This window comes from Nyctereutes procyonoides, unplaced genomic scaffold (assembly GCF_905146905.1).
Source record: "Nyctereutes procyonoides isolate TBG_1078 unplaced genomic scaffold, NYPRO_anot_genome, whole genome shotgun sequence".
Classification (NCBI taxonomy): Eukaryota; Metazoa; Chordata; class Mammalia; order Carnivora; family Canidae; genus Nyctereutes; species Nyctereutes procyonoides.
The window spans coordinates 79,161,298-79,187,339 of NW_026575146.1; the positions used below are offsets into that span (position 1 = coordinate 79,161,298).

Consider the following 26,042-nt stretch of genomic DNA (forward strand, 5'->3'; position numbering starts at 1 on the left):
GCCGGGGCGGGGAGCCGAGGCGGGAGGGGCGCTCCCCCGCCCCCGGAACGGAATCCTCCGGGGAGCGGAGCAGGCTCGCGCGCGTGCATCCCGCACCATCCCCCGGCCCCCGGCCCCGGCCCGCGTCAGATCGAGCTGCCGCCGCCGCCGCAGCAGCAGCAGCAGCGCTCGGGGATCCGGGCCCAGCCGGGGCCGCGGGAGGCGGGGGCGCCCGGGCCCTGGATGTCCCGCAGCGCGGCGGCCAGCGTGAGAAGGGCGGGAGAGGGGGACTCGGGTGGGGGGCGGCGCCGCTGCTGATGTGGCGGAGGGTGGGAGGCGGCCGCGGCGCCCGGATGGAGCTAGGGTGCCAAGGCTGGGGAGGGTGGGCCCGGGTGGGGGTCCAGAACGGGCCCCCACCAAGCAAAAGCTTGAGAGACGGGGGTCCGGGCACAGGCCCCCTCTTGCCCAGGCCCTGGAGATAGGGCTCGTGGATATAGACCTGGCCCTCAAAAAAATCAAGGACAGGGGGACAGATTCTAGGTACAACTCCCTGGGCAAGGTTTTGGGGATAGGGTCCAGGACACAACCCCCACATCAAGCCAAGGCCTCCAGGAGGCAATTCCAGAGCAGACGCAATCCCTACCCCTCCCTGCCTGAAGTGGTCTCTGAGCACAACCCTCTAGACAAGGTCTTGAGGATGGGGTCCCTGGGCACAGCTTCCCCACCAAGCCAAGGCCAGGGTGGGGGGATTCCGGGCATAGTCTGTACCCAGGCCTCAGAGACGTCCTGGCCACAGCATCTCCCCCAGTCCTTGGGCGGTGTCCCAGGGATAGCCCCTTCTCGAAGCAAGGTCCCTGTGCCTGGGACTTCACCCCCCACCCAGCCTGAATAAAATAGGGAAATTTCAGGCAACCCCCAAAGGCTTGTCAAGTGTCCCTGGGGCTGCCCAGCTGCCTGGGAGCGCCCCCCTCCCCCCACAGACAATGCGCCGCCTCCCCCTCCTGGGTATGGCCCCCCAGGCTCCACCATTCAGGCTGGGGGTGGGGGGCGGCTCCCCAGGGATGGAGCGAAGCCCTATCTGTCTGCAGCGTCTGCGGGTGTCGGCGGCTTTGTGTGTGGTACCTGGGGGGAAGCAAGCGATGGGGAGGTGGCTAGGAGTGTGACCCGGTGTTTATGTGACTGTGGCTCTGTGTGCGCGCTCATGTGTGCTGGAGCTGAGGAATCCTGTGCGTGTGTTTTGTGCTTGTGGTTGTGTCTAATAATGCGTGCGATTGTGTCTGTATGTGACCCCAGCATTTGTGTGACTATATGTGTGTGTGACAGCTGCTCCTTGTGCAGAACCCTGTACTTTTTAGTCTGTATTTGAGTGTGTGTGTGCATGGTTGTGACTGTGTGGTTGTGTCTGTGATTACACCTTTTGTGACCCTGGCATGTGCTTCGGTAACTATAACTGGATTGTGACAGTGTGTGTGGGGTTTGGGGTTGGGCAAGTGTGTGGCTGACACTCTATAGGTGGAGTTGGGACTGTGTATGTAGAGTTGTGTCTCTGACTCTATGTCCATGTGCCTCCCTCCCAATGACTTGTGAATGTTTGTGGTTGCATCTATAACTGATTGTATATGTGGGTCACACGTGTCTGTATGACACACAACTGTCCCTGCAACTCTGGGTAGTGCCTGCCATTGCATATGGAGTCACACTGTGCCTGGTTGTGTGATGGCACTGTGACTTGTATGACAGTGGTTGTGTGTTCACGACCACATCTAGGTACGTGACCAGGTACAAATGTCTCCATCTAGCTCTGTGTTTTGATACTGACTGTGCGGTTTTATAGTTGTGTCTGTGTGTGGTTTGGGTTAAATATCAGAGTAGGGGTCTGAACCCCTGACTGATTATTTTAGAGGGTTATTTCATTGCGTGTGAATCAAGCTCTAGTTGTGTTTATGTGAGATGGCACCAGGTAACTGTGTTGTGGGGGTGGGGGTATGTGTGATTGTGGCTTCTATATTTGTGTTTGACCTGCATGTCTGTGACCGTGGGTGAATATATGTACTTGTGTCTGTGTCATGGCCTATGAGAGTGTGTGTGTCTATAGCCGTGTGGCTGCCTGGTGTGTGTGTGTGTGTCCCTATGTGCACGATGGACTGCATGTGTTTCCATCTGTGTGATTTGGTGACGGGGTGACTATCCTGACTGTGTATATGGCTCTACCAGGAACCGTGTCTTCTGTGTAAACGCAGCTAGAAATGCTGTGTGACATAGAAACTGTGTGCTGATGTCTCTCTGTGAGATACTGTGTGTCTGTCCACATGGGACTGTGATTGTACGTGGCCACATGCTTATCCCTGTGACCTGTGCATTTGCATGAGGAAAGACTATAAGTTTGCAGTGGGGTGACGTGGTGCCGCCAGGTATGGGACATTGGGTGACTGTATAATGGCCATGGTGTATGGCTGGGTAATGTGGACACTGATGCTGTGTGACTTCACACACACAGCCATTTCTGAAATGGTGTATGGCTGTGACTCAGCCAGCAACCGTCTGGCTGTACCTGAGTGTGGCCATCCTTAGGGACAGTTGTCTCTGGGTGCTTCTGTGCACGTCTTCAGTGTGCGTGCCTGTTTCTCTAGAACTCATAGGCCACAGCCATCTGTGTCCCTGGTGATTGGTTAGGGGAGACTATCCATGTAAGTGTGGCTGATACTGTGACCACATGTGTGTCCCCATGACTGGGTGTGTGTGACTGTGACAGCATGTGACCAAAACAGTGTGTTGGTGTGGCTGCTATGGTTGGGGCTGAGTATCCACGTGCAGCCTTGTGCCTGGAGATGATTAAGCACATGTGGCTGTGACCGGGTGTGGCAGCGTGGAACCAAATGTGTGTCAGTGTCATCTGCATGCACCCATGACCAGATGTCAACGTACACCAGTGGAGCTGTGTGTGACAAGTGTGTGTGGCTGTGACTGTGTCTGTGTGTGACTCTGTGCTGGTGGGCGACCTCTGACTTGGGGAGGTGACATTCTAGGTGTGATTCTAGGTGCTGCGACAGGAGTACCTTGGGCAGGAGCCTGGGGAAACGTCATTGGGAGTGGTTGTACGCATGTCACTCTGGCGGGTGTGCCTGGACCCGGCTCTGGGTATGTGGAGAAAATAGAAGTGACCAAATACCCAGTAGCTGATGTGACCAGATGTTTGTGGCAGTGCCTAGCGGGGCTGGGACTTGATATTCAAGCGGACAAATGTCTGTGTCTGTGAACATGGATATGTGACCGGGTGGTTATAGTGGCTGCCACCGTGGATGTGTATCTGTGTGATCTGGTGTGTGCAGCTGTAGCTGTGGTGGTGCCTGTGTATAACCACACGTGCAGAGCTGTGACCAGGTGCCAGGGACAACTGGAGACATGAGCCACGTGCATGCATGCATGTGACTGTATGTTTCTGTGGAGCCTGGACAAGTGTCTAGAGGTCAAGGCCACTCCCTCCTCCCACCATCCCCTTGGGTACTGAGGACCTCCTGAGGCCAGGGCATCCCCACACATGTGCCAGGAAACACACCTACTCATTCCTGGGCCCCTGCTACCAGGTGGCTGGTCTCCCTAGTAACAGTTGCTATGACAACCGGGGCTCTCCCCAGGGAGCCTGAGATGGAGGGGGGGGCGTTGGCTGTTGTCCAAAGAGGGGGTGAAGTAGGGGACTGAGCCCCAACCCAAGCCAGTTTCTCACCTTCTCCTCCCTTCCTTGGGCAGGGCGGACCCAGGAGGCCTGAGCAGCATCTGCCCCCAGCCCCCTGTGGGGCCCCGGGGCCCCCCGAAACCTCCAGGACGGAGCCAGGTGAGTGACCAGCTGGGGCCAAGGCAAGGGCTGAGTGAGTGCGTGGGTCTGCCTAGGACGACGAGAGGAACTGTCCCTGTGCTCACACAGGCTTAATCACACTCACGAGGGGATGCCCTCAAACATCTTCCCTGCACACTCAGTGACCATCAGTCACCCCCTCACAGATAACACGTGTGAACACACTCTCACAGACACAATCTCATGTTCTCACACATCTGCCCAGACACTTGGTTGCATATACAAACCCTCAGAACAACGCTCATGAACTCACACTCTGGACAACAACCACATGCTCTGACACAGACACATCCTCTCAAACAAAAGCCACAGCCACACAGCCTCACCCCCAACAGTGGCATGAGCTCTTGGGTAACGCACCATCACGTACTGTCATAGGTGACAGCCATGAAAGACAATAGCCACACCCTCACACAGACGCACAGCTTCAAAGACAACAGCTTTACCCTCAGACACAACCTCATAGGCAATGTTCCCTGACACACATTCCACAACTACTCTCACACTTGGATACTCTTCAGCAACAACTGTCAGGGACCTTCACTTATAGACAACAACCACACTCTTGGATACAGACCCCCTCACAGACAGCATTCCCAGACACACACTTTTACAGACAACCATCCTCAGCATTTGTCCTCAGCATTGTGTCCTTCTGTACATACAGTCTTCAGAAATACACACACTCATAGACAACTGTTGCATGCTCAGATCTAGACACTGTTCAGGAATATACCAATTGCCTGTACACACACACACACACACACACACACACACACAGAGTCCCTATCTGCTAGTGGTGCTCTATCCTGGTTGTCCCCTTATGCTCCTCCCGGGACTGTCAGTATGGCCTATCAATCAGTGGAGACTGTCTTAGTCAATGAAGACTGTTGCCATCTCCATTGTGGCCACCCCACTTCCCCCTCCTTCCTCTGATGGTCACAGGTGCACACTGCCCCAGGGGCTCCTGCCTTAGACTGGACACGGTTGTCAGAGGGGCATATCTCACGGAGATGAGCCCTCAGCCCCTATACCCTCTGGCTTGGGTTCTGGACCTCAATCCCTGGACTTTCTGAGTACCCCCCACATCAGCCCATGCAACTCCCAACTCTTGTGGTGACCATCTCATCCCCTGACCTCTTACCCCTAAAAACCCGTGTCCCCTATGCCTTCTAACCCCTGTGCTCTGTCCTATGTCTTGACTCCCCATTAGTTTGGATCCTCCTACCTCTTGACTGTCACATCCCCAATCTCCAGGCCGCTAAAAACTGTGATCCCTCCCAGACCTCCATGCACCTTTGCCCCAACTTTTTCTTCTGGATCCCCACTGCCGACTCTGGCATTTCCCTGCCTGCCCTTGCCCCCTTTCCCAGGTATCCCCCGACTGCCATGTGCTCTGGCCCAGTGACCTCTCCTAACCCTGTAACCCGGGGATCCCTGGGTGGCGCAGCGGTTTGGCGCCTGCCTTTGGCCCAGGGCGCGATCCTGGAGTCCCGGGATCGAGTCCCACGTCGGGCTCCCGGTGCACGGAGCCTGCTTCTCCCTCTGCCTGTGTCTCTGCCTCTCTCCCTCTGTGTGTGTGACTATCATAAAAAAAAAAATTAAAACTAACCCTGTAACCCAAATCCCACGTTATCTGGCCCCTGTCCTGTGTTACCAGAAGGGGCGGGCACCATGAATAAGTTACGGCAGAGCCTGCGGCGGCGGAAACCAGCCTACGTGCCCGAGGCGTCGCGCCCCCACCAGTGGCAAGCGGACGAGGACGCTGTGCGCAAGGGCACGTGCAGCTTCCCGGTCAGGGTGAGTGGGCGGGGCGTCGACGCGGGTGGGGGCGGGGCTTGAGCGGTCGGGGGCGGGGCTTGGGGCGGGGCACCGGCTACCGCTGTGCGCTTGAAATGCTGTGTGGGTGGGTGAGGCCACGTTCTGTGTGGAGACGTCACATTCCCAAAGAACCGTGGATCCTGCTGGAGCAGGACCCCACGCCCTGGGCCCTTCAAAGGTGGAATCAAAAGCCAACACAAGGGCTGCTTGGGTGGCTCAGCGGTTTAGCGCCGCCCTCAGTCCAGGCCGTGATCCTGGAGTCCCGGGATCGAATCCCACGTCGGGCTCCCTGCATGGAGCCTGCTTCTCCCTCTGCCTCTCTCTGTCTCTGTCCCTCATGTCTCTCTCATGAATAAATAGATTAAAATCTTTAGAAAACAAAACAACAACAAAAAAACCCCCAACACACATTCTCCTGTACCGGTTATCTTTCTCCTGGAGTCACCCTATTCTGCGGGAGCTCACAACTTCCAAAAGGCACTGGAGGGTCACAAAAGTCTGTAGCATTTGGACACCTCTCTACTGTTCAGTCCCATCTGGTTAAAACCACCACGCCTCTTTACAACACTCGCTGCGCTTCTGTGAGGGAGACAGCAGGATTCAGGTTCAAATCCCAACACTGCCCCTGCCTGGCTGAGTGAGTGACCTCAGCCGATGGTCACAACCCCTCCGGTTTTTGTGTTTTTTTTTTTTTTTTTCTCCTTCCCCCAGAAGCAGACATAGAGCGTGAAGGGGTCCATCTGGAGGTGTGGGAAATGCTGGTGGGGCTGAGGCAGGGAAGGCAGCCAGTAAAGGGCGTGTCACTGGCCTGCAGCTATGGGTACTGGAACTTGGTGCCCCTGGGAAAAATGCTGGCAAGTGAGCCATCACACCCACGGGGTGAGCGAGCTGGGGTGAGCGTCCCTCAGTTCCCCCCAGTCACTGATGGGCCAGTCCTGAGGCCCAGAGATGCACTGATGCCCAGAAGGAAGAAAGTAATGAGTTAAGGCCCAGGAAGAGAGGCAAGATGGGAATCAGTACTACTCGCTTGCTTCAGTGTCCCCATCTGTATATCTGGGATGGGAACAGAGTCCCTACCTCACAGAGCTGAGGCGCAGAGTGAATGAATATGTATGATGGGCTAGGGACCTTGTGTGACCCATCGCAGCTGCTCCGGGGACACTGGGAAGGTATTGATTACCATGCTTATTTTCTGTCCTACCATCTCCTCCCCCGCCAAGTACCTGGGCCATGTGGAGGTGGAGGAGTCCCGGGGGATGCATGTGTGTGAAGATGCTGTGAAGAAGCTGAAGGCGGTGAGTGAGGGGTGGGGCTGGGAGGGGCTCAGACCAGAAGAGGCAGCCTTCTGACCAGGCCCTGTGTCCTCCTCCTCCATCCCAGATGGGCCGGAAGTCCGTGAAGTCTGTCCTTTGGGTGTCGGCTGATGGGCTCCGAGTGGTGGATGACAAGACCAAGGTAGGAGGCCTGTGGGGGGTGGGAGGCGGCACCAGCGGGCCCCTCTCTAACCCCTTGCTTGAATTGGGGGTCAGGATGCCTTCTCACTCACCTCCAGGATGTCCCTCCCTCCCAGGCTTCCTAGATTGTGTGCTCCTGCAACATCTTGGCACACCTCGTAGTCACAATTCAGAAGTGAGTCCTGCAGTTATTATGAGCTGGCACAGATAGTGGGTGAGAGCACAGGCTGTGGAGCAGCTGCCTTAGCTCGGATCCCAGCTCACCCACAGATCTGCTGGGTGACCCAGAGTATGAGACTTAACCCCTCCATGCCTCAGTTGCCTCATCTGTAAAATGTGGATAAACATGGACTCTCCCCATAAATGAGAAGGTGCATTCATGCCATGTAACACTGCCAGGTGCAGCTTAAGTGCTCAGATCAGTAGATGTTAGCTGTTCTGTGTTTATTGTCGGGATGCCCGGCCAGCAGGGAGCATCATGTGGCCTGGATCTGAGTAGCTATTTGCTCACCATTGATTTCCCCGCCCAGAGACTGCCCAAGGAGGCAGCAGCACAGGACAAGAGTTAGGTTAGCAACTAAACAGGATTGACACCTTTGTACAGGCAGTTCCCTCACCCCGAAAGACTGTTCCCTGCCTTTTTGCCTCGTTAATACCTCTGCCAGGAAGCTCTAGCCATCTCCTCACCAGGTTGAGTCAGGCACCTCTTAGTGGCTCCCACGGGTCCCTGTGCCTCCCCCCACTTCTGGGCCTGACCCCGTGCCTGTGCCTCTCTGCTGATGGGCCTGATTTGCACACTAACCCAGAAGCCCCATGTGAGCAGGACCCACTGCTGTTTCAGTGAGTCGGGGACCCCACCCCATTCAGGACAGGACAGAGAGCAGACACTAAGGGAGTCCTGGATGAATCCGGGAAAGATAAGTCAAGTTCCTTTCCTGGTTTCCCCGGCCACCTCCCAGGACCTGCTGGTAGACCAGACCATCGAAAAGGTCTCTTTTTGTGCCCCCGACCGCAACCTCGACAAGGCTTTCTCCTATATCTGCCGTGATGGGACCACCCGTCGCTGGATCTGCCACTGTTTCCTGGCACTCAAGGACTCTGTGAGTATCACCAAAGCCGGGAGGAAGCTGGCTGACTCTTCTGTCCTGCGGGGTTGGGCCAGCCACTCACCTCTCCTCTCTGTGCCCTGTGTCCTCACAGCTCCTAACTTAGGGTCACGGGGAGGCTTGAGTGGGTTACTACAAAGTATTTGGAACGATGGCTGGCACATCAAAAGCGCTCAGGAAAACATTAATTATCATCCTCCTCATTTTCCATACATACCTCTTTTTTTTTTTAAGATTTTATTTATTTATGCATGAGAGATACAGAGAGAGAGAGAGAGGGGCAGAGACACAGGCAGAGGGAGAGGCAGGCTCCATGCAGGGAGCCTGATGTGGGACTCGATCCCGGGTCTCCAGGATCATGCCCTGGGCTGAAGGCGGCGCTGAACTGCTGAGCCACCCAAGCTGCCCTCCATACATAGTTCTACATGTTTCTCTTATTTTTCTTTTTCTTTTTTTTTTTTAATTTTTTATTTATTTTATGATAGTCACACAGAGAGAGAGAGAAAGAGGCAGAGACATAGGCAGAGGGAGAAGCAGGCTCCATGCACCGGGAGCCCGATGTGGGATTCGATCCCGGGTCTCCAGGATCGCGCCCTGGGCCAAAGGCAGGCACCAAACCGCTGCACCACCCAGGGATCCCCTTATTTTTCTTTTTTATGAGGGTCGTTATGTGTATAGTAATATGAGAGGTGGTCTGGGCACAGCTCTATAAATTCTTGCTTTTATAAAAATCCCACCTGGGTCAAGTTGTAGACTTTTCTGCCCCCAGCTGGCTCTCTCAGGCCCTTCTCAGTGATACCCCCAGGGTACCCATTCTTTTTTTAGCCTCGATTCACTGTGTCTGTGGTTCTTTACATTTGGGGCATCAAGGTCCCCTCTGAAATCTGATGAAAGCCATAAATGCCCTGTCTTCTCAGAAACATTCTCATAGTTAGAATTCTGAGGCTGTGGGATAACTGCGTGGCTCAGTGGTTGAGCATCTGCCTTCAGCTCAGGGCGTGATCCCAGAGTCCCTGGATCGAGTCCCACGTCGGGCCCCCTGCAGGAGTCTGCTTCTCCCTCTGCCTCTGTCTCTGCCTCTCTCTCCATGTTCTCATGAATAAATAAATAAAATCTTAAAAAAAAAAAAAAAGAATTCTGAGGCTGTGACAGAAAGCCCACAGCTGCCAGCCATTTCAGTGAGATAGAAGACTGTTCCTGTTTCATGTGAAAGACATCCAGAGGCAGGCAGTGCAGGATCAGTGTGGCCCCTCTCTGCTCATCGAGAGCTGCAGCTCCTTTACCTTGTTGCTGAACTGGAGTGTGGTCTTCACTCCATCATCCAAAATGGGTGCACATGCTCCAGCCATCACAGCTTCATTCCCTCTTGTAAGAGGGAGGCATGAAGAGCCATGTAACACACTGGCCAGAACGTAGTCCATGGACATCACTTGTTGCAAAAAATGGTGGAAAATATCTTTATTCTATCCTATCCTTTGGACCCTGACCTCAGACCTCATTCAACTTGGTAGGAAGGCACAGTCTCAGCTCCCTGCCTCAGCCAGTGTTTCTTGGTGGCTGGGAACAGAAACCAGTCTGGCTAACTTAACTCCAAAATGTTATAAGGGAGGGATCTCAGGAATCAAAGGGCAACCAGAGCATTAAGCAACAGAAAGGTCAGGGAGCTCAGCAGCCTGGAGACGCCACACCAGGGGACAGGTCCCCTCTTCACTGCTGCAGAGATAAATCCAGCCTCCCAGTGGCCTGGGTTAAAATTCTGACAAGAGGGCATGGGATTGGCCTGGCTGGGGTGTCAGGCCTCCCCTTAGTCTGGGGAGGGTAGAGCACACAGACTGACTTATTCAACATTGAAGAGGAGCTCCCCAAAGGGAATTTAGGGTGCTGTTATCAAAAACAGGGGGAAGGGATGCTGGGCAGGTAAAACGACATGTGTCCCTCCCAGATTTTAACAGGATTCCGTCCTGTTTCAGGAATCCCCACCCCAAGAGCTCTGAACTCCCAAAACTGATCAGGACCTCCTACTTCCTCACTCATACACACAGTCTCAGACCTCAGTCGGGGGTGGAAAACAAATGTGAGGGTGTCAGGATTGATTCATCAGTTCTGATTAGTGCCCCCCAGGGGCTAGCATGGAGATGTTAGAAACCCAGAGCCCCTAGCAACGGCTTATTTCCTGAGCACAGCATGCTATACTGTATCAGTTATCTGTTGCTGCGTAACAAATTGCTCCAACATTTAGTGGCTCAAAATGACAATCATTTATTATCTCTCAGGGCTTTTGTAGGTCAGGAATTTGGACGAGGCTCCGCTGGGTAGAGCTGGATCCAGGGTCTCTTATGTTATTCCGATCTGATGGTGTCTGGAGCTGTAACCCCAGGAGACCGGCCAGATATTCCCACTCCTCATGTATCTTGGGACCTCTCTTCAAGGTCTCTCCAGCAAGGGGGGCTTCAGGAGAGCTGGACTGCCTACATAGTGGTGCCGGGTTCCAAAGTGAGTTGGGAGAGAGACAGAGACAGAGCTTGCACCAGTAGGAAGCTGTGTCACCTGCGTGGACTTGGTCTTGGAAACCACACAGCATTGCTTCTGTGGTTATTCTCTTGGTCTAGGCAGTCACAGAGGTCTTCCCAGGCTAAGGGGAGAGCACACAGACTCCACCTCTGACAGGGGAGTGACAAAATTCTGGAAGAGTGTGCGGTTGCCAGAAATTTGTTGCGGTTATTTTTGGAAGACACGCTGCCACATGGTCAGCGTGGATTCAGTGTCACACCACCTAGCTGTGGGACATTAGGCACAAGTGACTTTCTTCTCTGGGACTCAGTTTCCTCCCCCATGAAATGGGGGTGTTAGCAGTGGCTGCTCACAGGTGTGTCTCAGAAGCCTGGAGAAAGTTCTACACAGAGTCCCCTAACACATGTTCAGTCACTAGGACCAGTTGCTATCATTTGAAAAGTACTTGGGGGTGAGAATCAAAGCAAGAAAAGAGCAAGGCCATCCCCTCTGGGGCAAGAGTGTGACCTTCTCTGAATTCCCTTCCACTTCTGAGCCTCAGGTTTTAAGCATTAAGCAGTAGAACTCCCAGGATTCCCCAAGTGTAACTTTATTTTTTGAGGTGCAATTCACACAAAATTCATCATATTAAAGCATACAATTCAGTGGCATTTAGTACGCTCTCAGCCTTGCTTGTTCATCACCTCTCTCTAGTTCCCAATATTCTCATCACGCCAGGAGCACCTGGGTGGCTCAGTGGTTGAGCATCTGCCTCGGCTCAGGTCATGATCCCGGGGCCCTGGGATTGAGTCTCGCGTCGGGCTCCCCTACAGGGAGCCTGCTTCTCCCTCTGCCTATGTCTCTGCTTCTCTCTGTGTGTTTTTCATGAATAAATAAATAAAAATCTTTAAAAAAAAAATTCTCATCACACCCCAAAGGGACCTCAGACCCATTAAGCCATCACTCCCTGTTCCCCACACCCTCCTCCCCAAGCCTGGCAACCACTAGTCTGTTATCTGTCTCTGTGGATTTAACTCCTCTAGATAGTTCATACAAAATGAATCATACGGTATGTGGTCTTTTGCCACTGGCTTTTCAGTTAGCAAAATCTTTTCAAGGTTCACCCATGTCACAGCATGTCTCAGTACTTTTTTTAATGGCTGAATAATAGTCCAGTGTGTGGCTGTATTACATTTTGTTTATCTTTTCATTTACTGATGGACATTTGGGTTTGTCTCTACCTTTCAGATATTGTGAATAGTGCTGCTATGGACATTGGTGTGCCAGAATTTGTTTGAATACCTATTTTTAATACTTTAGGGTCTAGACCTAGAAGCTAGATTGCTAGATCATATAGTAAATCTATAAACTTTTTTGAGGAATTGCTGAACTGTTCTCCACCACAGCTGCAGGATTTTAGATTCCCGCTAGCAAAGTACAAGGGTTCCAATTTCTCCACATCCTGGCCAACACTTACTACTTTCCCCCTTTTCTTTTCTTTTCTTTTCTTTTTCTTTTTTTTTTTTTGAATTATAGCCACCCTATAGGGGTGAAGTGGTATTTCACTGTGGTTTTGATTTGTATTTCCCTGATGGCTCATGATGTTGAGCCTCCTTTTCTGTATTTATTGGCCATTTGTATATCTTCTTTGAAGAAATGTCTGCTCAAATCCTTTACCCATTTTTAATTTATTTTTTATTTTTTATTTTATTTATTTATTTTATTATTTATTTATTTATTCATGAGAGACACACAGACAGAAAGAGGCAGAGACACAGGCAGAGGGAGAAGCAGGCCCCATGCAGGGAGCCTGATGTGGGACTCGATCCCGGGTCTCCAGGATCACACCCCGGGCCAAAGGCAGCGCTAAACCATGGAGCCATCCAGGCTGCCCTACCCATTTTTTTTTTATTTTTTAAAATTAATTTATGATAGTCACACACACACACACACACAGAGAGGCAGAGACACAGGCAGAGGGAGAAGCAGGCTCCATGCACCGGGAGCCCGATGTGGGATTCGATCCCGGGTCTCCAGGATCGCGCCCTGGGCCAAAGGCAGGCACCAAACCACTGCACCACCCAGGGTCCCCGCCCTACCCATTTTTAAAATTGGGTTGTCCATTTATTGTTGAGTTGTAAGAACTTTATATATATGCTGGATACTAGATTTTTATCAGTTATATGATTTGCAAAAATCCCCCCCCCCCATTTTATGGGTTATCTTTTCACTTTCTTGGTAGTGTCTTTTGAAGTTAATTTTGATGAAGTTCAATTTCTCTATTTTTTGTTTGTTGTTGTTGTTTGTGCATTTGGTGTCATATCTAGGAATCCATTGTCAAATCTAAGGTTTTGAAGATTTACTCCATGTTTTTTTCTAAGAGTTTTATAGTTTTAGCTCTTACATTTCAAAATGCCTTTTATCTATTCTGAGTTAATTTTTGTTAGTGATATGAAGTACAGATCCAACTTTATTTTTTCCATGTGGATATCCAGTTGTCCCAGCACCATTTTTTTTTAATTTATTTATTTATGATAGTCACACAGAGAGAGAGAGAGGAAGAGACACAGGCAGAGGGAGAAGCAGGCTCCATGCACTGGGAGCCCGACATGGGATTCGATCCCGGGTCTCCAGGATCGCGCCCTGGGCCAAAGGCAGGCGCCAAACCGCTGCACCACCCAGGGATCCCCCCAGCACCACTTTTTAATAGGACTGTTCTTTCTCCATTAAATAGTTTTGGTACCCTTACTGAAATGAAAATCAATTGACCGTAGATGTGTGGTCATCTCACAATGGCTCTCAATTCTATTTCATTGATTTATGTTATACTTATGGCAGTATCACATAGCAGTATTACTGTAGCTTTGGAGTACTATTTTAGGTCAGAAAGTATGAGTTCTTTTATTTTGCTCTTTTTCTGAATTACTCTGGCTGTTCTGGGTCCTTTGCAATTCCATGTGAATTTTAGGGTCACTTTTCTATTTCTGCAAGAGTCTGTTGGGATTTTGATAGGGATTGCATTGAATCTGTAGACCACTTTGGAAATATTGCTGTTAACAATATTAAATCTCCCAATCCTTGAGCTGTATTTCCATTTATTTAGGTATTATTTAGGTATTCCATTTATTTAGGTCTTCTTTAATTTCTTTCAGCATATAAATAAAATCTTAAAAAAAAAAAAAAAAAGATTTAAAGAGCAGCCCGGGTGGCTCAGCGGTTTAGCGCAGCCTTCAGCCCAGAGCCTGATCCTGGAGACCCAGGATCGAGTCCCACTATCGAGTCCCACGTCAGGCTCCCTGAATGGAGCCTGCTTCTCTCTCTGCTTTATTTTTTTATTCATGAGAGACACACAGAGAGAGAGGCAGAGACACAGGCAGAGGGAGAAGCAGGCACCATGCAGCGAGCCCGACATGGGACTCGATCCAGGGTCCCCAGGATCATGCCCCCAGCTGCAGGAGGCGCTAAACTGCTGTGCCACCGGGGCTGCCCTTTTTTTTTTTTGTTTTTGTTTTTGTTTTAAGATTTTATTTATTCATGAGAGACACAGAGAGGCAAAGAAACAGGCAGAGAGAGAAGGCTCCCTGCGGGGAGCCCCATGCAGGACTCAATCCCGGGACCTCAGGAAGACCTGAACCAGAGGCAGACACTCAACCGCTAAGCCACCCAGGTGCCCCAAATAAAATCTTAAAAACAATTTTTTTTAATTTTTTTTTTCAGCAGTGTTTGGTAGCTTTTGGCATAGGTGTCTTTCACTTCCTTGATTAAATTTATTCCTAGCCATTTTGTTACTTCATTTTATTTATTTATTTTTGAGACAGAGAAAGAGAGAGGGTGCACACGGCAGGGAGTGGGGGAGTGGGAGGGGCAGAGGGAAGGGGAGGGAGAGAATTTTAAGCAGGCTCCACACTCCACACAGAACCTGACAGGGGGCTCAGTCTCACGACCTTGAGATCATGATCTGAGCCAAAATCAAGAATCATATGCTTAACCAACTGAGCTACCCAGGCATCTCCATTTTACTATTTTAGATGCTATTGTAAATGAAATTGTTGTAACTTCATTTCTGGATTGTCTGCTGTCAGCGTAGATAGGTATAACTGATTTTTCTGTTGATCTTAGATCTTGCAACTTTGTCAATTTCATTTATTACCACTAGTAGTTCCTTTGAGGATTCTTTTTTAAAAAATATTTTATTTATTTATTTGACACACAGAGCAAGCAAGCAAGCACAAGCAGGGAGAGCAGCAGACGGAGAGGGACAAGCAGGCTCCCTGCTGACATGGGGCTCAATCCCAGGACCCTGGGATCATGACCTGAGCCTAAAGCAGATGCTTAACTGACTGAGCCATGCAGGTGCCCCTCCTTTGTGGATTCTTTACGATTTTCTATCTATAAGACTATGATTATGTTATTTGCAAATAGAGATGTTATTACTTCTCCCTTTCCAATTTGGATGCCTTTATTTCTTTTTCTTGTTTAATTACTCTAGCGAGAACTTCCGGTACAGAATAGAAGTGATGAAAATGAACATCCTTATCTTGTTCCTGTTCTTAGGGAAAGGCTTCCACTCCTTCATCATTGAGTATGATGTTAGCCATGAGTTTTTTTATCAACCTCTTTGTCACATTGAGGAAGTTCCCTTCTATTCCATATTTGCTGAACTTTATTTTATCATGAAAGGGAGCTGGATTTTTGTCAAGTACTTTTTTGGCATTCGTGAAGATGATCGTGTAGCTTTTTTTTCCATCTTTCTGTTAATGTGGCATATAACACTGATTCTCATATGTTGAGCCAACCTTGCATTCCTGGGATAAATCTCACTTGATTATGGTGCATAACCCTTTTCCAGGGCTGGTGAGTTCAGCTTGTTAGTATTTTGTTGAGGACTTTTGTCTCCAAGTTTCTCTTTAAAAGGTGGCTGAGCATCTTGGTAGGAAACAGAAGCCAGATTTGGGGCTCGATCCCAGGATCCTGGGATGGTGACCTGAGCCAAAGCCAGCTGCTTAACTGACTGAGCCACCCAGGTGCCCCAAGTTTACCGAATTCTTGCAACAACCCTGTTAAGTGAAGTTGTTAGGGCCCACATTTTACAGACAAGAAGGCTTAGGCACCAAGAGGCAAAGTTGATTTCTGGAGAACACACAGCTGGGGAGTAGTGGCCAGCATCAGTGTGACCTTGGATCCTCTGAAGTAGGCACTCAAGAAGAAACAGGTGCCACCATTTTCATCCCCAGCATTTTATAACAAATGTTTTCAAGCACGCAGGAAAGCTAACTTGTACAGTAACCAGTGACCTGCAGGCCCACCGCCCCGATCCTGCCATTAGGTTTGTCTGCACTTACTCTGTCAGTTATCTGTCCATCTCACTTTTGATGCATTTCTGAGTTGCAGATATCAGATGTTTCCCCCAGACATTTCAGTGTTCCAACCATGAAGTAGAATTAATCCGCTTCCAGCTCATTTTCTTTCAAGTTAAAATAAGTGCCGTGAGCAGACCCAAGTATGTTAACAACTGCATATCCCCGTGTAACCCCAGCCCCCATCAAGACCTAGAACATTACCTGCACCCCAGCCAGCCCCCTGCCCCCTCCTGGTTAGTTCCCACCCCCACCCACTAAGAAACAGCCACTCCTCCGACTTTCTTCACCATAGATTTGTTTTGCTGCTTCTAGAACTTCATACAAATGGAGCCATACAGCACTGCCCTCTTGTTTCTGGCTTTTTTTACTCCAAGCTGTCATTTGTTTGCTTCCTGACACACACTGAGGCCCAGCCGTGGGGGTTGGGGACTTGTCTAGGATCACCCAACATTGAGCTGCTGGCACCCAGGGCTTCTGGCGTCCGGCCTGCATGACACAGCCTCTCCAAGCCCAGCCTGACCTCTTCTTCCCACAGGGCGAGAGGCTGAGCCACGCTGTGGGCTGTGCCTTCGCGGCCTGCCTAGAGCGGAAACAGCGCCGGGAGAAGGAATGTGGGGTCACAGCCGCCTTCGATGCCAGCCGCACCAGCTTCGCCCGTGAGGGCTCCTTCCGCCTGTCGGGGGGTGGGCGGCCCACTGAGCGAGAGGCCCCCGAGAAGAAGAAAGGTGGGTGCGACCCAGAGGGCAGGGCTGGGCACAGAGCGGCCCCCGGCGGGACTGGGGATCCCGTCTAGGAAGAGAGATGCAGAGACATGGGGACTGGGCAGCTTACAAAGCAGAGCACCAGGCACGAGGTTGGATTACAGTTTATAAAGCTCACTTCGGTGTGAGGAGTTCTTTGGGGAATATTCTGCAGGCCGCAGATCACAGCAGAGCTCACCAGAGCTTCATTATCTGCTAACTCAGGGAGGCTGGGGGGCTGGGAGGCATTTCGGATTGTGCATCCAGGCCAGTTAAGGGCTTGTGAAGGCAGCTTGGTGGATTGTGGCTGGTGCTGACAAGAATGGAATAGGAAAGAATAGAAAATATCAGATTAGCTGAATGTAGTAAAGGTAAGTATAGTTTACTGGTACTTTTATTTCAGCATATGTATGTGCGTGTGCATATGTCAGTGGGCAGTGGGGGACAGGTTACCATGTAAGACAGATTTCTTACTCTGGGTTGCCATCAAGAAAAATTCTAAGTAACATTCTAGGTAAGTGGCAACTGCTATGTAAGTTCTAAAACAGTGTGTTTATTTTATTATTATTTTTGAGAGAGAGATTGAGAGCATGAGGGGGGCAGATGAAGAAGCAGAATCTCAAGCAGGGGGAGCCTGGGTGGCTCGGTCAGGTAAGCATCCAACTATGGCTCAGGTCCTGATCCCAGGGTCCTGGGATCGAGCCCCGTGTTAGGTGGGCTCCCAGCTCAGCCAGGAGTCTTCTTCTCCCTCTCCCTCTGCCCCTCCCCCAGCTTATGCACACTTGCTCTCTCTCTTTCATGTTTTTTTAAAAAATATTTTTATTTATTTATTCATGAGAGAGAGAGAAAGGCAGAGACACAGGCACAGGGAGAAGCAGGGTCCATGCAGGGAGCCCGACATGGGACTTGATCCAAGGTCTCTAGGATCACGTCCTGAGCCGAAGGCGGCGCTAAACCGCTGAGCCACCCGGGCTGCTCTCTTCTTCTTCTTCTTTTTTTTTTTTTTTTAATATTTTATTTATTTAAGAGAGAGAGAGGGACACCTGGGTGGCTCAGCAATTGAATCCAAAGCAGGCTCCATGCCCAGCTTGGAGCCCAACATGGGGCTTGATCTCACAACCCTGAGATTATGATCTGAGCCAAAATCAAGAGTCAGGTGACTGAGCCATATAACACTTGACACAGCCATATAAACACATTTAAAAAACAGTGTGTTTTGTAAGATATAAGTCTACTGTGTTCCGAGTCAGTTTGTTTGTTTTTTAATTAATTAATTAATCAATCAATTAATTAATTATATTGTGGATTCTATTTTTTAAATTTTTGGAAAACACTGCTTAGAATTTACAAAGAATTTACCGTGGGGAACTGACCCAGATTAAAGGAGACTAGAGAGATTTGGCAAATAGTAATAAATGCAAGGTATGATCCTGAACTGGATCTTAGATTATCTCCATGTATAAAGAACATCTCTAAGGGACATGATCAGGACAGTTGGGGAAACTGGAACACGGACTGTAGATTAGCTAATCGTCTTATACGCACATTAAATTTAATTGTGCTGTGGTTCTGAAGGAGGCTGGCCTTGTTCTATGGAGGTGTATGCTGGAGGTTTTAGGGTTTCGAGTATGTTGCCTGCAATTTACACCTAAATGGTACAAAAAAAAATTATGGAAGGGAAGAGAGATCAAATAAGTTAACCTTGGGGAGCATAGGTTAAGAGAACATGTGCACCCAGTGTTCCATTACTACATCTTATCTGTAAGTTTATAACATTTTTTTTAAATTTTTTTTATTTATGATAGTCACACAGGGAGAGAGAGAGAGAGGCAGAGACACAGGCAGAGGGAGAAGCAGGCTCCATGCACCGGGAGCCCGACGTGGGATTCGATCCCGGGTCTCCAGGATCGCGCCCTGGGCCAAAGGCAGGCGCCAAACCGCTGCGCCACCCAGGGATCCCCAGTTTATAACATTTTTAATGAAGAAAAGTAAAAAGTAAAAAATATTTCTTTTTTTTTTTAATTTTTATTTATTTATGATAGTCACAGAGAGAGAGAGAGAGAGAGGCAGAGACACAGGCAGAGGGAGAAGCAGGCTCCATGCACCAGGAGCCTGATGTGGGATTCGATCCCGGGTCTCCAGGATCGGGCCCTGGGCCAAAGGCAGGCGCCAAACCGCTGCGCCACCCAGGGATCCCCGTAAAAAATATTTCTAACTAAAATTTAGGAACACAGAAATTTTTATCACTTACTAGAATATTAGAGCATACAGAGTACATTTCTCTTTGTAAATTACATGACCATTTGCATCCCTCTTGACCAACTCACAAGTTCTTCACAGTTTGCAAAGTATTTCTGTTAACATCATCTATTTGAATTTGTAAAGGATTTTCCCATCCACAAAGCAGATTATGAAATGAAGTTAACAGAGGGCCTGAGCAAGTATATGATGTTTTCTTGTTTACGAAAGAACACATTGGGTCCACAGTTAGTGCTTCACAGTGTACAGATATTTCTTTACCGTTTATAGAGACTGTTGGAATTTACAAAGACGTCATTTGCTTTAGAGTTTGCAAAGGATTTTGCTCTTTCCAAAGGAATGTGGTAATTTCTAGGTACTTTGTGATATAGGAGGCACTTTACAGCTTGCACAGGAAACTGAGAGTTTACAGCGTGTGGTATGATTTGCTGAACACACCACCCAGCATTTTGCTATAGATGCACTGATTGACAGTCTAAGGTACCTCGCTTGCCCTTTGACAAAGCACTCCTTCCAATTTAGGAGTGACGGAGCAGTGCACTTTCCACAAAGTTGTTCACAGAGCTTTTGTCAGATTCCAAAGCATTGAACATTCACTGCCTCAACTGATCCTGTCAGGAGGCCTGAGGAGGCGGCACAGGGGCATTTATCCCAGGCTGAGTCGAGAGACTGAGCCCAGAGAGGGGAAAGGGCTTCCTGAGGTCACACGATGAGGTGGGGACAGGTGGTTTCTTGGTTCTAACCTGTCCCGGGCTGTTCGAGCTGCCCCCAGCCAGGCCTGGCTGAGAGCCTCACCGTGTCCACCTGGAAAATGTGAGAAGCAGTGCTCAGGGGCCTCCCTATCCTCTCCAAGCCCGTTTTTACCTCATATTTGAGCAGCAGCTATGGTAAAGTGCCGATTGGAGGATGGGTGTGTATTTGTGTTTTGGCAGGGCTGGGGGGACCCTGCCTTTGGAGAGCCCACATGTTGTGCTGGGTGGGGAGACCAGGTCCCACCAGAGGGCAGAGGGCAGTCCTGGAGTGGAGCAGCTGGAACAATCTGGAAAATCCCCCAGAGGAAGAAGTGTGCCAGGCTGGGTCTAGAGCGATAAGTAGCAACTGGAGGAAGGAGCGAAGCACCTGAGCTGGGAAGAATGGTAGGAAATAGAAGAGCAGATGGAATGACAGGAAGGCAGCATGAGTGGAGAGAGCAGGCCAGAAGGAGAGGCAGGTGAGGGTATCTGTTTGGGACATCGACTGGGGTCAGCGTGCCCCTTCCTAGCAGCCTGGCTTCCGCAGAGTCACTTACCATTGCTGGGGGTCGGTTTCCACCTCTGCAAAATGGGGCTAATGGTCATTTCAGCCTCACTGGGTAGTTGTGAGGATCGAATGACTTAATACTTGCAAGGCACTTGGAACGATGCCTGATACATGCATGATGCACCAAACACGTGTTCATCAAATTAATCAATAAGGGAGACAGAAAGTCTCAGAAGGGAAAACAGCAGAAGCAGCGAAGAAAGCCAGACTGGGGACAGAAAGCTAGGGAGACACAGGTCAGGCAGGGGGAGGAATCCCCGAGGGCCTCCTGGGGCAGGCTCTACTGGCGTGGGGGGATGGGAGACATTTCAGGGCTCTGACCAGCGTGTTGTGAGGATAGGACACACTGGATGAGGAAGGCAGCACTGAGAGGTGATCAAGGGGTCTGGGGGAGGGGGAGCACATGCCTAGGTGGGGTTTCTAACCACCTGTCTCCCCTGTGTCTCCAGCAGAGGCAGCAGCTGCCCCAACTGCAGCTCCCGGCCCTGCCCAGCCTGGGCACGTGTCCCCGACACCGGCCACCACATCCCCTGGTGAGAAGGGTGAGGCAGGCACCCCGGTGGCCGCAGGCACCAGTGCAGCCGCCATCCCCCGACGCCATGCCCCCCTGGAACAGCTGGTTCGCCAGGGCTCCTTCCGTGGGTTCCCCGCACTCAGCCAGAAGAACTCACCTTTCAAACGGCAGCTGAGCCTCCGGCTGAACGAGCTGCCATCCACGCTGCAGCGCCGCACTGACTTCCAGGTGAAGGGCACAGGTGAGTTGTGGGCTCAGTGGGAAGGAACGTCAGGATCAATACCATACCACTGTCACCAGATAGAGAAGAGGTGGTACCCACCTTGATTGATTAGCACCCTCTGCCCTGGGAAAGGAGAGGTGGAATATATCGTGGTCGATTAGCAGTCTCTGCCGGCAGCAAGGTGGAGAGAGGTAGCAGAAATCATGATCCAATCGATTAGCAATGTCTGCTATTGGCAAGGTATAGCAGGAAGGTGGTGCAAGCCACGATCTGTTAGTAATGTCTGCCGTAGTTAGGGAAACAAGAGAGGTGACATGCATCATGACTGATGAGCAAAGTCAGCCACGGCTCCGGGCTCCGAAGAGGAAAGAAGCTGCCTGGGTGCCATTGTTTGCTCAGGAGGAGGCCGAGACTCCAAGCGTTCGGCCTGTGGCACCATGAGATCCAGCTAGGCGAAGGAAACAGGCTCAGAGGGAGGGAGGATTGTGATGGGTTACCAGGCCGCCTAGGGCAGGAGAACAGAACGGTGGCACATGGCACTGTCTCCTTACAGGGTCTGCCATGAGGAAGAAAGAGGAGCGGGGTGGCACCCCAGATGATTAATTAGTGAAGGTTGCCATGGATAAGGGAGAAGACAGAGCAGTGGAAGTTACGTTAACCCAAGGAGAGGCTCCCAGAATTTGGCCCGTGGGGACATGAGGCGAAGAGCACACATGAGCGCAGGGGTCAGGGGTCAAGGAGCATAGTGATGGACCTGCGATGTCGCTGGCGGGCAAAAGATCAGCAGAAGCAGCACCCATCATCGTTGAGTAGCCATGTCTTCCAGGGACAGTGCCAAGGACAGAGGCGGCACATCATCATCGATTAGCAGTGTCTGCCCTGGGTGCTGATGGGAGAGGCAGTGTAGCTGCCCTGTTCCCTTAGAGGGGAGATGGAATTACAAGGACCAGTGCTCTCTCCTAGCATTTGGCCGGTCAGCCATGAGGTCTGGCCAGGTGAGTGGGAAGGTGAGCAAAGAGTTTGGGGGACTTGGGGGGAGCATCATGTTTGATCACTAATGTCTGCCATGGACCAGAAAGGAGAGAGGTGGCGTAGATCATGATCTAAAAGCAACGTCTGTCATGGGAAAGGGGAAACATGGTACCATGTTCTGCCCGAGGGAGACAGGCAAGAGGGCTGCCTTTCCTCCCAGCTGCCAGTAAGGTCACGTGGTCTGGCCCGCTCTCCCGCGTCCATATGCCAAATCAGAGACACCCACCTCTTATGGCCTCGGGAATTGGCGTGGGAGGTGTTGATCTGTGTCCAGAAGGCCGGGCTGCTCCCAAAGGTGACTGCTGAGCAGATACCAGTGCTTGTTGAAGGTGATGCACCCGTGGTTCATGTCCTGCAGCGTCCCTTGGCTGTCACACACCCTCATGTCTGCTGTCCTCATGCACCCGACATGAAGCACACCCTGGGGTTGTCACACACCCTCCCTGAGAGGTAGCAGGCTCCCTAGCCTTGATTTGGAAGCTTCATGTGCCTGTAGCCCGTTACACACTTGCTTGGATGTGCCTCGCCACTCAGAACCTCCAGATCCATGGGTGTCATGCTCTGCCTCAGGCGCCACACACAGGAGTCACACACTCGGCGTGACTCAAAAGTTACACACCCTTGGAAGTCACAGAAGCAGATGTTTCCATGAACACACACTTAGGCACGTTTCCAGATACCCCACGCAGATTTCCACACACTCACAAGCCATATACCTGGATTCACGCAAACTTGGAAGTCACCTCTGCAGATTCATGCGCACCTGCAAAAATGTTCATATGTCACTCATGGTGACTGGATTGGCTCACACTTGGGAATCACAAACCAGGTGCCACATGCCTGGCTTTTGGTCATGCTTAGATGTCACACCTATTTGGACTAATAAACAGAGTCATCATAGAATTGACTTGGAAACCACTTACCCACCCATGTGGACACCCCCACGTCACACCTGCTAAGCCCTATAGTCAATTTCTTTCTCATGCTCACTGGAGCATCACACATGTTCCCTTGGAGATAGCCACTTGCCGAGATGTCACGCTACACTTGCATCTCTCTCTTGTTTATCTGGATGGCACTTTTGTTAATCCCAAGTGCTTGTGAGGTCTCCATACCTGCTCAGCATTTCCGGTTTTGCTGGCACAGGTGCATCTCTGCCCTCATGATGTATGCTGTTGGCCAGACCAGGTGTGGTGGACAGGGCCCCACTTCTCCACCCAGAATAGGACAAATGATCCCCAGGCAGCACACAGCAATGTGGCCAACATCCATCCTGACCAGGCAGTGCTCTTGGCTGCACACACCCTCCTGTGTCCATATGCCAAATCCTAAGAGGGGGCCACCTGAGGGCACAGGGTCAAGGGCAGCGCCTGGGCCTCTTCGCTGACCTCCACCCTTCCCTGACTTCTCAGTGCCTGAGATGGAGCCTCCTGGGGCCAGTGACAGTGACGGCATCAATGCCCTGTGCACACAGATCAGTTCGTCTTTCGCCAGTGCTGGGGCGCCAGCGCCAGGGCCACCAGCAGCCTCAGCAGGTAAATTCAGCCCATCTACTGCATAAGCCACCCTGCAGTGCCCCTCCTGCAGTCCCCTGCTTCACTCAGGGCTACCTCCAAGACGACCAGGAACCTTGGGATCCCACGGGCTTAGAACTATGGATCACACCTAAGGGCTATGGGCCCATCCTTGCACCCTGGAATCAGTTGAGAGCCTTGGATCATCTTAGAATCCTAGGGTCGTCTCAGAGCCAAGGGTTCATCCTAGAACCACTAGGTAACATTAGAATTATGGGGTCAACTTAGAACCACTGGATCAATATTACACCTTCCTGTCTCAGAATCATAAAATTTAGAAACCTACAGCCGTCGAATCACAGGATATTAGCCCCTCCAGATTTGGAACCATGAAACCTTGGAATCACCTTGGAGTCATGAGCTTGTCCTAGGACGCTGGAAGCACTGGGAACCGCAGCAGAAATTTAGAGCTCTTGAATCTTCGAAAGCACAACCTTAAAACCATTCAACCTCACTCACTGTGTTCGAATCGTACACTCTGAGAAAGACCCATGCAATCTTAGAATCTTAGCCTCCCAAAGCAAATGTGGTGAAAATATCAGAAACCAAGGATGATGTTAAAAATATTTAGTAACAGGGTGGGTACTGCCCAACGAGAAGGGAAGCCAGGCTGGTGAGGGTCAGCCTCACCTGTGCTTTTCCATCTTAGGACCTCAGAAGCTCAGAACGGTATTTTCTTAGCACTTCGGAACCATTCAGTGGTCCAGGGGGGTTAAGCTGTTTGCCCCAGAGTTGGCACAGCTGGTGAGGAGCAGAGCCGCAGACAAGGCGCTTGGCCTGGCTGCATCGTCTGACCCCCACTCCAGCCTAGGGTTCTCTCCGCTGCAGCCCATGCACCTCAACTGCCCCTCTCTTCTCTCTAGGGACTTCTGCCTGGGGTGAGTCCTCTGTGCCCCCTGCAGCTGCCTTCCAGCCCGGGCACAAGCGGACCCCTTCGGAGGCCGAGAGGTGGCTAGAGGAGGTGTCCCAGGTGGCCAAAGCACAGCAGCAGCAACAGCAGCAGCAAGCAGCCGCGGTGGCCCCCGTGGCTCCCGCCCTGCAGCCCTTCCCCGCCCCCGTGGGGCCCTTCGATGCCACGCCTGCCCAGGTGGCCGTGTTCCTGCCGCCCCCACACATGCAGCCCCCATTTGTGCCCACCTACCCGGGCCTGGGCTACCCGCCCATGCCCCGCGTGCCCGTGGTGGGCATCACGCCCTCACAGATGGTGGCCAACGCCTTCTGCTCAGCTGCCCAGCTCCAGCCCCAGCCCGCCACCCTGCTTGGGAAAGCTGGAGCCTTCCCACCACCGGCCATGCCCACTGCTCCAGGGGCCCAGGTCCGCCCGCGCCCCAATGGGGCCCCCTGGCCTCCAGAGCCAGCCCCAGCCCCGGCCCCTGAGTTGGACCCCTTTGAGGCCCAGTGGGCAGCATTAGAAGGCAAACCGGCCGTAGAGAAACCTTCCAACCCCTTCTCGGGTGACCTGCAGAAGACCTTCGAGATTGAACTGTAGCCCGAGCCGCCCTGCCCACCTCAGCATCTCCAGGTGCCCCGCACCTGGGAGTGAAGGCCCAACCTCTCCCTAGTCCCGCTCCCTGGGGCTGCGCCCCCCCAACACCCCCTCTAGCCCCTTCTTTTGACCACCCCCACACACAACCACTACAGAACCAACGTGCGCCCAGATTGCAACAGGATGGAATTCAGGGACGGACCTGGCCTGGCTAAGGGACCCATTTCACTGCCAGACTTTGGCTGGCCATGCCCTTCCCCCACTTGGCACCCCAGACACAGCGGGATGGCCACAGTCCCCTCTCCCTCCCTCCAGTGGAGTGTCCTCTGTTCAAGCGACATTTCCCAGTTTCTGTTGTTGACCTTCCACCTTCCGGTGTTGGGTAGGATAGAAAAGGGATGCCTGCTTAGGGGCCCTTCTGAGCCCCATATGAGGGCCCACCCCAGGTCTGGTCATCCCCTCCCATACACAGCACAAGCAAAGGGCTTCCCTCTGCCCACCTGCTGCGTTCACTGCCAATGCTGTGCCCACCCCCGTCACCCCACTCCCCCCGCTTGGGGGCCCACATCTTCCTTGGGCCAAGGTCTCATGGGGGTGGGGGCCAAGTTGGGGGCCCAGGAGGCGGGGTAGGGGGGAAGGGGAAGGAGATGCTCAGTTACCTCACGTCAGTGCCCGCTGGGGAGGGGTCTGGGACGAATGGGGGGCGCCTGGCGGGTACTTTTCTATCTTTTATTTCCAGATTTTTTTGTATCTAAACTTACAGATTTGTATTATACAAGGACAGCCAATAAAGGAAGAATATAATAATGCCCCTCGGAACAGCGGGATGTGTCTGGGGTGGTGGTGGGTGCA

General features: G+C 51.6%; 1 protein-coding gene across 2 annotated transcripts; it reads left to right on the forward strand.

Moving 5' to 3' along the window:
• The first annotated feature begins 44 nt into the window (after nucleotides 1–44).
• NUMBL (NUMB like endocytic adaptor protein) lies at nucleotides 45–25,796 on the forward strand. 2 transcript variants are annotated; one of them, XM_055311740.1, is made up of 10 exons: nucleotides 45–246; nucleotides 3,727–3,811; nucleotides 5,493–5,632; nucleotides 6,874–6,948; nucleotides 7,034–7,108; nucleotides 8,067–8,207; nucleotides 16,599–16,788; nucleotides 20,814–21,116; nucleotides 23,543–23,665; nucleotides 24,568–25,796. In XM_055311740.1, the coding sequence occupies exons 1-10, from the start codon at nucleotides 223–225 to the stop codon at nucleotides 25,191–25,193; spliced, it is 1,782 nt and encodes a 593-aa protein (XP_055167715.1). In that variant the 5' UTR covers nucleotides 45–222; the 3' UTR covers nucleotides 25,194–25,796. The 2 variants fall into 2 exon arrangements, with proteins under 2 accessions (XP_055167715.1, XP_055167714.1); XM_055311739.1 differs by having other exon boundaries at nucleotides 46–246; nucleotides 20,811–21,116.
• Nucleotides 25,797–26,042: the final 246 nt, after the last annotated feature.

Excerpts from the sequence above, each read along its gene's own strand:
- NUMBL (XM_055311739.1), top strand. The coding sequence starts at position 223 with ATGTCCCGCAGCGCGGCGGCCAGC. Across the intron at positions 5,633-6,873 it reads CGTGCAGCTTCCCGGTCAGG|TACCTGGGCCATGTGGAGGT; the intron begins GTGAGTGGGCGG and ends TCCCCCGCCAAG. Across the intron at positions 8,208-16,598 it reads TCCTGGCACTCAAGGACTCT|GGCGAGAGGCTGAGCCACGC; the intron begins GTGAGTATCACC and ends TTCTTCCCACAG.